We start from the raw sequence: 14486 nt of genomic DNA on the forward strand, positions 1-14486 counted from the left end.
AAACCTAACCTTGCAGCTGGTCAAATGCTGTACTCTTACTGTCTCAGAACTATGGAATGCCCTCCCTCCTTCTATCAGAACAATCAGTAATCCTGCTCTCTTTAAGTCTCTCAGATCACACCTCTGTTCTCTCTGGGAATGTACTTGTGCTAAAATAGTACCTCCTAACACCAGATCCACTACTATATCCCTCTCTCTGACTTGCTGAATTCAGCTGCTTATGCCTACAAACCTCCAACAAGTAACAACCAAAACTGCTGCCCTACCTGACTAACTCCATCCTCAATGATCAAATTGTACACAATGTTGATGTGTAATGTTTATAAATAACTTGTACCATTGTGTTTAATGTTTATTTCCATGCACTGAAACTGTATATACACTGTATATTGTGCTTTTAGGGCTGCGGGACTGCAGCGGTTAGCATTGTCGCCTCACAGCAAGAGGCTCTCCTGTTCAATTCTTGGCTGGAACACCTTCTGTGTGGAGTCTGCATGTCCTCCACACAGTTGAGTGACGCTGAAGACATGCAGGTAGGTGCGAGCATGAATGGGCATGCCTTCGATGAAGGTTGGGCATCGGGCTGGCAACTTGGCATCGTAAAAATTCGCTGCCTATCATGAATGGACCGGAGTTCCACTGTGGCGACCCCTAACCAGGAAAAGCTGAAATACTTTATTGTGTTTTTTCTTGTATGTACTATTAATGTTATGTGGAGCTTTTCTCCCAGGGTCTCTACTGAAAATGGGTTCACCTAGGCCCAGTAGACTTTCCCGGTTAACAAATGCAATAAATAAATAAATAAATATTCTCATGACATGTCTCCTCTCCCACTCTGTTTCCCTTCTCATTGCTCCCACTTCTGACCTGACATCTGACCTGCCGTTTATCCAATATTCTTATTACTTATCTACCATCCCAATGTTTCTTCTAGTTGTCCCCACTTCTGATCAGACATATGTTCTGTTCTCCATCCTATACTGCCATTATTTATGTCCATCTCCCTCTGTCCCTTCTCACTGTCCCACTGATATCTGTCATACCATCTCTTTTAAATTCTCATTGCTTCTCTCATACCCTCATTGTTCCTTCTCATTGTCCCCGCTTGTGGTCTCATAACTGTCCATCTCTTCTATGGTCTATTCTATATTCTCATTACTTCCCTCCTGCTCTCAGTGTCCCGCCTATCCTATCCATTATCCGATATTCGCATTGCGTTTGTCCCAGTCCCACTCTCCCTCTTCACTGTTCACACGTCTGGTCTGATATCTGTCCTACCCTCTCTGGATTTTCTTGATTACCTCCTAGTGTTCTTTTATCACTGTCCCACATCTGATCTACATCCTATCTTCTGTCCTGTATTCCAGTGCAGATCTCCTATTCCCAGCATCCTTTATCACTGTCCCACATCTGATCTACATCCTATCTTCTGTCCTGTATTCCAGTGCAGATTTCCTATTCCCAGCATCCTTTATCACTGTCCCACATCTGATCTACATCCTATCCTCTGTCCTGTATTCCAGTGCAGATCTCCTATTCCCAGCATCCTTTCTCGTTGTCCCACATCTGATCTACATCCTATCTTCTGTCCTGTATTCCAGTGCAGATCTCCTATTCCCAGCATCCTTTCTCGTTGTCCCACATCTGATCTACATCCTATCTTCTGTCCTGTATTCCAGTGCAGATCTCCTATTCCCAGCATCCTTTCTCGTTGTCCCACATCTGATCTACATCCTATCTTCTGTCCTGTATTCCATTACTGATCTCCTATTCCCAGCATCCTTTCTCACTGTCCCACATCTGATCTACATCCTATCCTCTGTCCTGTATTCCAGTGCAGATCTCCTATTCCCAGCATCCTTTCTCGTTGTCCCACATCTGATCTACATCCTATCTTCTGTCCTGTATTCCAGTGCAGATCTCCTATTCCCAGCATCCTTTCTCGTTGTCCCACATCTGATCTACATCCTATCTTCTGTCCTGTATTCCAGTGCAGATCTCCTATTCCCAGCATCCTTTCTCGTTGTCCCACATCTGATCTACATCCTATCTTCTGTCCTGTATTCCAGTGCAGATCTCCTATTCCCAGCATCCTTTCTCGTTGTCCCACATCTGATCTACATCCTATCTTCTGTCCTGTATTCCAGTGCAGATCTCCTATTCCCAGCATCCTTTCTCGTTGTCCCACATCTGATCTACATCCTATCTTCTGTCCTGTATTCCAGTGCAGATCTCCTATTCCCAGCATCCTTTCTCGTTGTCCCATGTCTGATCTATGTCCCATCCTCTGTCCTATATTCCATTACTGATCTCTTAGAAGCAGGGTCCTTTCTCACTGTCCCATGTCTGATCTACATCCAATCCTCTGTCCTGTATTCCATTACTGATCTCCTATTCCCAGCATCCTTTCTCCCTGTCCCACGTCTGATCTATGTCCCATCCTCTGTCCTATATTCCACTACTGATCTCTTAGAACCAGTGTTCTTTCTCACTGATCCATGTCTGATCTATGTCCTGTCCTCTGTCCTGCATTCCATTACTGATCTCTTAGAACCAATGTCCTTTCTCACTGATCTACATCTGATCTACATCCCATCCTATGTCCTGTATTCCATTACAGATGTTGTATTCTCAGCATCCTTTTTCCCTGTCCCACATCTGATCTATGTTCCGCCCTCTGTCCTATAGTCCACTACTGATCTCTTAGAACCAGTGTCCTTTCTCACTGTCTCATTTCTGACATGTTATCAGTTCTGCCTCTTACCTCCTTCACTCTTTGCAGTACATATTAACAAGAAGTACTCTTGTCACCTTCCATCTATCTAGGCTAGTTGAAAATCACCTGTCCAATGTGACTTCAGTTATGCCATAGAATATTACTGTTTTTATATAACTATATTTTATTCCTTTCCCATTTTAAAATTTAATGAACCACTGCATTTTAATTGCTAATAAGTAATATACTCTATATATAATTTTTGATTGATTTTACTCTGTGTTGTTTGCCCCTGGCACATTTCATGGCTGAAAAAAGTTCTTTCATCTGCCTATTTAACAAATAACTGATTAATAAACAATAACAAGGCAAATATAATTAAATCAGTGTCAGTGCTGGAAGAATACAAGGCTGTGGGTTCTATTCTCACTCAAGGTGATTGGATTGCTGACACTACAGTGCAGCATAATGGGGGTGCTACACTCCTGAGTGCATTTTCCTTCAGATGAGACAATAAACTGAGGCCCATATGCCTGAGTCGGTGGTAGCTCAGGTGGATGTAAAATATCCCAGACCCACCACTGCCAACCAGTAATCAAGGAGCCTCAATCCTCACCACTGGCAATAGTGGTGGACATTCACTGAGAGGATGACAGGTACACACGCACTATTTCCAGATGCAGCTCTCTGCATCAAGTGCAATTTCCCTTAAGAGCAGACCACAGTCAGTCCAGGGCTGGTTTCTCTCTTCCTCCAGATCCCCAGTAAGACTCTCCACTGCACAGCTATAGAGTTGAGATCTCAGCTGAGTGACAAAGCCAAGACCTCCAGCACCCTCTCTTTCTAACCAGTGATTCATGTCCCTGCCCAAGTAGCTGACACACGCACTCCTTGATGTTTGGTTTACACACACATACACGCACGCACACGCACATGCGCACACACACACACACACACACACACACACACACACACACACACACACACACATGTGCACGTGCACACACACACACACACACACACACACACGCACGCACACACACACATGCACACACACACGCATGCACACACACACACACACACACACACACACACACACACACACACACACACACACACACACACACACACACACCTGGGAAAGGCTGGCACAGCTTTACTAGCTATGCCCCCTTCTTCCCAGACTATAATGTAGTTTTCACTGCCACCAGTCACTCCTGCCAGCTATCTTAAGGCCCTTAATAAAGGGTGTCCATTCTTACTGTGCAATATTAATATTAATACAAATGGTAGTTTGAAAAAGAGCGAGGCTTTTAGGAGTGGCTCACACAGTGTCACCAAATAAATATGTAAGTACCCTCAAAACGTAAATATCTCTACACAAATCAGCCACAATGAAATGTTTATTAAATATATTTAATAATAAATAATAAACTAACAAGAAAATACTAAGTATATATTCACAGTGACATCATAATTCAAATCATAGAAACTATTTAAAATAGCATTGAAGGACACGCTCAAACAAATAAAAGCAATATCTAAACTAAGCTTCACTATATTCCTGACTGAATCTAAGAGACTTATACTATTCCCTAGTAACTTACTTACCAGAGCAAGGCCAATGATGTGGTGAATGGTCCTTCTTGTTGTCAGGCCCAAGATAGAATACAGAATACTCTGTCTCACTAAGAGACTTCTCAAATAATATCTAAAATATTACTTCTGGGATAGCTTGCAGAATGACATCACATCTGGTCATCTGATTTCTAGCTCCAATGCAAACCCCCATTGCTAGAAGCTGGCAGGACTTAGCACCTACCTATAAAAATATGTACACAAGGGATTTTGCTCAGATCTGTGGTAGGTGCTGGAAGTCATAAAACAATTGCATACCTCCACAATTCCAGTAGTAATTAGTTCACCCCAAAGACAATACAGAAAACTTCCTAGTACAGACTTTGTGTCTCTGGTTGCACTGAAACATGTGATATAGCATCTTTATGGCCTAGGCTATAAAGTGATTTAATATCAGATATACTTTAAAGTTTGCTGGACTGAGGTTAATCTTCTGATTTCCAGTTTCCTCTGTTAAAACATATACATTTAAACAGTTACAATAGTGCATGTACATTTCTGTTTTCTCCAGTAAGCCACATTTGGATACATTTCAAACACAAGCACTTTACAAATATCTTTTCAACACAAATGTCTGTACAAATCAGTTTGATTACACACATGACATACAGTTCTAATACATTTTCAACACAAGCATCTTGTATAACAGTTTCATAGTCACAAATGAGGTATAATTGTTTACAAAATTCCGGATAGCTGTACTGGCAGTACCTCCTATGTCACAGCAGGCATGACTGATGACTCAGTCACCCACTTCCATTCCATTAAAAGAACCTGGTTGTTTCATCATGTATACTCAAGATAGATGTACAGTCAAACATTTCACTTGTGTTGTATGTCTACATAATCTCACCTACGTGCAGGTGTAAATGGGCAAAGGCATGTAGTTCTGTAAGCAGCATAATAACTACAGTTGTGCACAGAAAGTGGAAGTAATGGCGATGTTGATTACAAGTTGATGATTATGATTTAACAGGATAGGATGGAAGTATAACAGGAGGGCAATACTAACACCAAAAGAACATTAAACAGTTTAAATTAGACACAAATAAATATTTATTTATTAAAAAGGTGTTGGATTCTTGGAACAACATACTGAAAGAGGTGATTGAAGACTGAAGAAGGAGCCAGAAGAGTTTCATAAAGATAAAGGATAATATATGGGCTGCCAATTTGGGCAGGTATTATAGATTATGGTTTCCTGCTTTCAGCAATTTTGTATTATGAAAACAGGAAGCAGGTGTGCTAATGTTAAAGCAGCCGTATTATACGTAGAGGTGGAAGGAAATATATCGGCCTGGTACATTACTTAATTACAAATCAGTGCTGATTCTTTGGTAAAGATGGATGACATAATTAGTGACCTGGCCTTTGGAAGAACTGACTGATAAGGGTGGAAGTGGGCATCTAAGGCTGGATTACTGACCTGAGGATGGGGGGGTGCACCCTGCCTCTCTGCTGCCAGCCAGTGAAGGACTACTGTCACAGCAGGCATTTTGACAGCACAAAGGCCTAAAATGTAAGCACCAACTGCACAGACACCCATTCTAGACAGGTTAAGATGCAAACATGAAAATGTATGTGTATCAGTGTGTTGGTACTGTAGGACTGTGAGAACATCAGGCTGCTGTGCTGGGGACAGAGGTGAAGACGGTCTGCTATGGTTGCCAGGCATACTGGAGAAAAAGAACTAGAAAATATAATGACAAATCAGTCACCTGTTGGCCATCTGATACAGGGCCTTGACCTGCATTATCTGACCTGGGTTCAGTAATGGTTCCATGCTGCTAAAGTGCTTCAGGTGTAGGTAGGACTATCAAAGGCAACTCTCTTTTCTTGGGAGTTGCCAAGTGTCTTAGCTTTGGAGCCTGTAGCAGGGACTACAAACAGCAGGACTGAGAACATCAAGATGCCTTCTTCAATATGTACCTTCAGAGAGAGAAAATAAACGAAAAGCAACCATCCAAGCATTCTACACACTTGGAACCAGGCAATGGCCAAGCTAATCACTGACCTCCTTCCACTACAGAAGGCCATCTCAACTCCTGACTGATTGATGCACCACATATGAGGGCAACTCCCATTCCTTAGCACATGCCTTATTGATGGGAGTCCCTGTTTCATGGCAAACAACACAGTTATTTGGCACAGATATGTTTGAAACTCTGAAGTGCAAACAAAAATATGCAATTTTCCTGGCATACACATTGTCTGAGAGGGTTGTATCTTACAGAATTTTCTTTCTTCCACGGTGAGGCAGTCACAGATTTAGAATGTATAAGTAGCAGGGTGTGTGACAGCACAGGCTGTCATGTCAAGGGGTGTAGGGGACATGGAAAAATATTTAAACCAGTTTTGGTGTTACCTGGCTTGTGGCATTTTCATAGTTCAGTACTTTTGTAGTGCTGAACACTTAAACTGTGACCTTTTGCCATGAAGCTGTTTTATGATGGGCAGTGAGCTCTCATTGTGTTGTGAGACCATAAGGACACCAAGGTGAGTGTTGCTTGGGAAGTCTGACATACATCCATTAGTAGGGTGGGTATAACTGTACAGCAGGTAGCTGGTGGTTTAAGGACTTTTAGAAAGAAAATCACAAAACACAAGCTGAAAAGAAAAAAGATTTTCCCCATTTTTCATAAAGCCTCATGTAATTTTGTTTACTTAATTATTGGCCCAAACCTTCCCAATATGCATGCAAAACAAGCTGTCAGCCATTAGAAGCAGAGTACTTCTTTATCTGTAACCCAGAGGGTAGAAGGAATGCTCACCCTCACAACTGGGTTACATGTCTTTATAAGCAGCCCACCATGACTCCGCCATAGTGTCTGTGACTTCCCTGCTCTGGGCCAGTAATCAAGGAGCCTGAATCCTTGCCACTGACACTGGTGAGGGACATTCAGTTGGAACAAAGTTAGAAACACACACTATTTTCAGCTGCAGCTCTCTTCACCAAGCACAGTTTCCCTTAAGAACACACAGGTAACACACTCAGTCCAGGAGCTGGGTTTCCCTTGCTCTTTCTCTCTCCTGGCCCCCAATAAGACTCTCCATTGGCACAGCTGTAGAGTTGAGTCCTCAGCTAAGTGTCCAAGCCAAGTCCTCCACCTTCCTCTCTAGGTAAACAGTGCTCTGTGTCACTGCTCCGAGCAGCTGACAGACACACTCTTTCAGAATCGATTTGTGCACACACACACACACACACACACACACACACACACACACACACACACACACACACACACACACATATAGGGAAAGGCTGGCAAAGATTTACTCAATCTGCTACCCTTTGCCCAGACTATAAGGAAGTTACTACCAGCAGACACTCCAAAGCCAGGTACTCTAAGGCTCTTACAAGGGTATCCAATTATACTGAGTAAAATTAATACTAATACAGATGGTAGTGTTTGACCAATGCAGTAAGCCTTTCAGGAGCGGCCACAGTATCACCAAATAAATATAAGCATTCTCAAATGTTAAAATATTCTCTAAAAAGATCAGCCACAATGAAAAGTTGAAATATATTTAATAATAAATAATAAAAGAGTATGAAAATACTAAATATCTGTTTACAATAAACACCAGTGTTTCCATCACAGGAAATATTAAAATAACACAGAAAAACAGTACTTAATTAACCTCACTATATTTTCCTGACTGATCTGAAGAATTACTATTCCCTGGTTACTTACTAAAACAAGGCAAGATGAAGTGGGTGAGTGATCCTTCTATGCCAGGTATCAAAGACTACCCTGAGACATGTAGTATTAAAACATAATTTCAGCGCTGGATTACAGAATGACATCACATACATCTGGTCATCTGACTTCTGGTTCCCATACTACACCCTTTACTAGAAACTGAACCAGAATCTTGCACATATGTGTTGTCATACACACAGTGAGAGATTTTTATAAGACGTGTTACAGCATCTGGGAGCCATAAAACCATTTCAACACTTCCACCTTTCCAGGGTAGCAATTAGTTCACTGCTAAAGACAATACAGTAGGATTCCTAGTCCTGATTTTCACAGATCTTTTGTCTCTGGCTACAATCAGAAATGTAAGATACAATCTTTATGGCCTAAACCAGGTAATTTAATTTAAGACTATTTTTAAAAGTTAGCTGGACAGAGATTAACCTCTTCTCTTCCAGTATCCTCTTTTGCAATATATTAATTTAAACTGTTATAATAATACTGTCTGACATGCATGTATATTTCTTTTCTGTCCAGCAGGACCCATTGTTGATCTTTTTTTAACACAAACAACATTACAAATACATTTTTAACACAAGCATCTGAACAAATCAGTGTGATAGTCAAATGACATAAAATTCTTTACAAAAATTCTAGGTAGCAATGGTGGCATATGTTATGCATCCACTGCCCTATCTGGCATAGCTGGCATAGCTGGCAATACCTCACACCATCACAGTGTCAACCATTACTTATGTTAGTCTTTAAAATATCATCACTGGTAATGTTTATAGAGTTTTGTACCCCCCACAACAACTTTTAACTCCTTTTGCATAACTGCCTTTTCTTACTTGACTTGAAGTATACACTGCAGGTCCTGTTTCTGCAGACAGCATGGATAATGAAATGTCCTCTGAACAGAAAGTAACATAACAGGGACATAATTAAACTTATTTTTTATATTACATTGTTTTTTTATATTCTGTTTATTCTAGGAACATTTTGCTAACTATATAAACCTATTTAACTTTTGAATCCTTTTTTAGGAATGACCCATGGCAGCATTTCCAGAGGATTATTAAAGATCTAGGAATATCCTGAAAACATGTTTAATAACTTTTCCAATTTAATTTATTGTGTTTTGTTTTGGATTTATCTATACTGTACACAATCTTACAGTCATATAAATACATCATCTCCATACTTACAGAAACAGATGCATTGTGTTCCAAAGGCAGGGTACAGGTCAAGGTGTACCCATCTTGAATGCATATATAAAATGAAACAATGAGTGAGAAGGTCACACTGAAAAAACAATCAGTAAAAACAAAATGAAAACTCCAGCCAAGCTGGAACTTCCAATGAGTGACCTCTCAAACCTCTTGAATCAGAGGCATGTGGGATATATGCAAATGACCCTTATGAATACCAGGTGTTTCAGCAAATTTGCGATTCTGAATGCCCATGACTTGTTTCATCATTTTAATGGACAATTTCAGGTGGGGTTTGGCTTTATTGGCCTGAAATTGTCCATTAAAATGACGAAACAAGTCATGGGCATTCAGAATCGCCAGTTAGCTGAAACACCTGGTGTTCATAAGAGTCATATATAAAATGACTGACTACTTACATAATCACTCACAGATGTTGACATAAAATGAAATTAGATGAACTATAAAACCCATTAACTTTGCAGTTGTATGGTCCTGGTCCCTGGATAGAGTTCAAAATTATAATCATGATATGAGCATTTCAATGAAAACCTCAGAATTTTAATAGAATCCCAGAGTTTATCAGATTAGGAACACTGCAGTTACTGAAAATATTCATGATCCTCAGACTCAGTTTTCATACTGTGATATGCTTATAAAGACTGTGTAAGGAAGCATATTGCATGTAGATTTATTTTGACGATCTTTCTCAATTTAACATTTAGGTGGGAAACTGAAGTAGTTCTGTGCCAGTCTGTACAGGCCGATCTTCAAGGGCTGCAAAACATTAAGAAAGACTATATACCTGTTCTTGCCAGCCTACAGAATGAAGTTTCCAGCCTTCAAGATGAGCGGGATTACCTCAAGAGAAACCATGAGGAGGTTGGTATCCAGCTCACGGGGATCGTGATAATGTTTGCTCCGTTACAGATTCTGAGCCCTGTCTGTGTTCCTGTTACATAAATGATAGCTCACTGTCACTACACAAGTTTCTGTTTTAATGCTCAAAGAGTAATTTAAGGAACTGCACAGAGTTTCCATCAAGGCCCATAATGTGAAACAAGCCAAGGTATTCTAGATTTTTGGTAGTTCTCATATGAGAGTCTGTTTGCACGTCTATCATGTTAAGTCAGTGTAACATCTCCTGACACCTCCAAACCAGAGCTTTGCAGTCTACATATATTAATGTGTCTCAATAAGTGAGGGGTGACTGAAGGCCAATAGAGAAGAAGTCCTTTTTCTGCTTTGTGAATAGCAGCAGTCTGTAACCTTATGCCCCCTGCCTCACTGAGTGGGCGTGAAATGAGCGTGAAGAACCCTTGTGGACTCTACAGCAGAGAGGGAGAGAGAGACACACACAAACAAATAAGGTAATAAAAATACAAATATTATTTCTGGCCTAGTAACACTGCTAATATAATGTTTCTATCTGTGACCTGGGTTTGAGAATAAACACAGCTGGCTGGTGCAAGAAGCTGACATGTTCCAGTAGGGAATACTACAGGGTAAGATTACGCAGAGGTAAGAAGCATCATTTTTATAACTGTGGGTTTGATTTGGTTAATCTCCAACCTAAGCAAATCACATAACAGGGTAATACCCCCCTTTTAAATACACAAATAACCCCCTTCTCCCCATAAATTGTGGGGTTTCACTTATGTTGTACCAGCAAAGTATCTTTGGATAACAGTACAGACAAACACACTTTATTTATTGAGAGATAAATTATCTTCTCATATAAGTTACTGTGCCTGTTTGCCCAGGTTGTATGTAAAATGGGTCCTCATACCACTCTCATATGTAACAATGCCAAGGAGAGCAATCCTTGTTTGTTGACCAGGGAAGAACATGGATCTCTCTGGTCAATTTTTGGTGGAAGATACCATTAAATGTCAGGGGAGAACCATTATGACTTAATTGGAACATAACATTAAGTGCTGGGGGGGAGAAAATAAGATGACTAAACTGAACTGCGACATTAAATGCATGCACAGCAGCAGGATTATTACATACTGACTTTGAAAATCAGCTTCTCAGCATAACAACACCATATGTGTCACTGCTCATTTCCATTTTGGAATAGACTGAACAGGATGAGAATAGCAGCCCTTTGTGGCAAACAGAGGCAGAGCTGATATAGAGTATTAATGTGGAGGGTAGAGCTCAGTGTGGTGATGCCACGTGGTGACACAGAAGTGGCTTGTGGCAAACAGAGGAAGAGCTGATATAGCGTATTAATGTGGAGGTTGGATCTCAGAGTGGTGATGCCATGTGGTGACACAAAAGTGGCTTGTGGCAAACAGAAGAAGAGCTGATGTAGCCTATTAATGTGGAGGATGGATCTCAGTGTGGTGATGACATGTGGTGACACTGAAATGGCTTGTGGCAAACAGAGGAAGAGCTGATGTAGCATATCAATGTGGAGGGTGATTCTCAGGGTAGTGATACCACATGGTGACACAGAAGTGGCTTGCTCCCATTCAGTTAAATATAAGAAACAATGATTGTGGGGCAAGTTATACCTGCCGGTTGCTATAACAACCACAAGTCCACTTCTAGCAGTCTAACCATCACAGGATCCCAGAAATCGTGTCATATGACAACTGTAGCTGTTCCACAATAAAAGTTCATTCAGACAAAATATTCCTGGAAGGAGGAATTCCTCTTCCTAAGTGACAGCAGCAAATAAATAGTTATATGCATATGAAAGAAGGATTATGGTACTGGTTAAAGATAATAAAAAGTCATAGCTGGATGGTGGGAGGTTTGACCAAAAGGAGCACCCCAGATGAAACAAAACATTGCCCATCTGGAAGAAATAATACAGTATACTACAAACTGATAATAGATTAGCCAAACTAAAATGATACATAATGAAGCAGATTGTGCAGGGCCAGAATGTTTATTAAATAGGCCTTGTTGAGGTTAAGTTTAAAGGAAGTTTACTTCATTTCACTGTCCTCCTGGAGGAGCACATTAAACAGTTTTTATCCATGAAAACACTCCCTGCCCTCATATTAGTATGCATCAACGTTGCTGACTGATACCATACCCACAGTAAAATGCTCATCTGTCTGGTGCCATATGCATTCTTCCAGGAGACGGGTAGATCAGGGTAAGTATCAAACAGGGGGTAACTGCAGAATGCTACACTATAAGGTGATAACTGCAGAATGCTACACTATAAGGTGATAACTGCAGAATGCTACACTATACTGAGACATGCTCAACTCATTTAGTAAATAGCACAGAGCAGCAGAAACGTTTAAAGCATATAAAAGTTAAGAGCTGTCAAGCAGACAAACCACTGCAAGTAATGATCTTGTTGAGTCTGAGCTGCCCTGAATTCTTTTGCTTTAACATATCTTTGTCACTATTCCTTTCAATGCCTTCGCATTAAGGGTTGATGCCCCATGTTCTTCCCATTAACAGTTGATGCTCTGCTTTCTTCCCAGTAACTGCTGATGCCAAGTGTTCTTCTCATTAACAGTTGATGGCCTATGTTCCTCCCATTAACAATTGATGCCCTGTATTCTTCACATTAACACTTGATGCCCTGTGTTCAACCTACCACAATGCTTGGCCCCACCTTTGGTCTTCAGTCAGCAATTCCTGCTGTGCTGTTTGCTGCTCCTTAAAACTGCCAGTGCCTTACCTTGATGTGAGCCAGTGGCCATTCTGTGGTACAATTTGCATTCCATTCCCCTGACCATTTGATGACACAGTCCATTCCTATGCTTATTCCATAGTACATTATTTTACTGGGCATGTCATGTGGCACATGCTTGCACTCATTCCATGAAGCATTCCTATGCACATTCCAGGGAAAATTTCATGGCAGTTGTGTATTTTCCATTTCTGAGCCCATTTCCCAGTACATTACTACACTCACTATGTGGTAGAGTCTATATTCATTATCATTCCATAAAATGGCATTTTCCTATACCTGTTACATGGCATGTCCCTCGACTCATTACATGGCATGCCCCTGTACTCATTTTGTGATGGGAATGAATATTGTGTTCCTTGTTTCCTTCAGTGACACATTAATGTATGAATTCCATGACATGTCCCCATGCAGGTTCTGTGGCATTATATCTGTATACCTACTCCATGCAATGTACCTGGGCCCATTCTATGACATGGTCCATGAGCCCTTCCCATGGCATTATCCTTGTACCCATTCCATGGTATGTCCCCCTACCCATTGTATAGCACATCCCTGTAACCATTCAATGGTATGTCAGCTTTTAACATGACATCACTCCAGTCTGTTCCCAATACCAATCCCATAGCATGTACTTTAACCGTTTACATGGGATGTACTTGTACCCTTTCTGTGATACATCCCTGAATCCTTTCTGTGATACATTCCTGAACCCTTTATGTGACACATCCCTGTATCCTTTATTCAATACATCCATGTATCCTTTCTGTGATACACCACTGTACCCTTTCTGTGATACATCCCTGTATCCTTTCTGTGATACATCCTTGTAACTTTTTTGTGAGACATCCCTGCATCCTTTCTTTGATTCATCCCTGTACCCTTTCTGTGATACATCCCTGTATCCTTTCTCTGATACCTCCCCTGTACCCTTTCTGTGATACATCCATGTATCCTTCCTGGGACACATCCCTGTATCCTTTCTGGGACATGTCCCTGTACTTATTCTATAAAATGTCCCTATATCTTTTTTAGTGGCATATCTCTTGACCCATTACATGCTAGTTCACTTTCACATTCCATGGCATGTCACAGTAACTTTTCTATGACATGTCCTTTGACCCACTTCATGACATAGCTTAGTATATATTCTATGGTATGTCCATGTTCTCGCTGTATGATATGTCCCTGTGCACATTACAGTGCATGTCTCTATATCCATTCCATGGCATGTACCTTTTCTGTGTTGTGCCCCTATACCTTTCTGAATCATGGCCCTCAACCCATTGCATGGCATGTCCCTATATCCTTTGCATGGTACATCCCTGTTCCCATTCTATGAAGTTATTTTCAAACTATTCAATAGCACATCCCCGTACAGGTACTATGATAAACTCCTCTACCCATCACTCAGCCTGTCCTTGCCCACATTCTGTAATGTACCTCATGACACATTCAATGACACACATCTGTACCAATTCCATGGCATTTCTCAGTACCTACTTTGTGATATGCTCCTGAACCCACCTCATGGCATATACTTCTACGAATTC

At 40.9% G+C, this 14486-nt stretch overlaps 1 protein-coding gene across 1 annotated transcript in view; it reads left to right on the forward strand.

The window, feature by feature from the left end:
• LOC122790105 (keratin, type I cytoskeletal 18-like) overlaps nucleotides 1-14486 on the forward strand; it is an 87710-nt gene that overhangs the window by 26594 nt on the left and 46630 nt on the right. The window contains exon 3 of the mRNA XM_044057676.1: nucleotides 9992-10148. Within this exon, the coding sequence (XP_043913611.1) occupies nucleotides 9992-10148 (157 nt within the window). The remainder of the gene's footprint in view (nucleotides 1-9991; nucleotides 10149-14486) is intronic.

Source organism: Protopterus annectens, chromosome 15.part0 (genome assembly GCF_019279795.1).
Source record: "Protopterus annectens isolate FY-2018-M chromosome 15.part0, PAN1.0, whole genome shotgun sequence".
Lineage (NCBI taxonomy): Eukaryota > Metazoa > Chordata > Ceratodontiformes > Protopteridae > Protopterus > Protopterus annectens.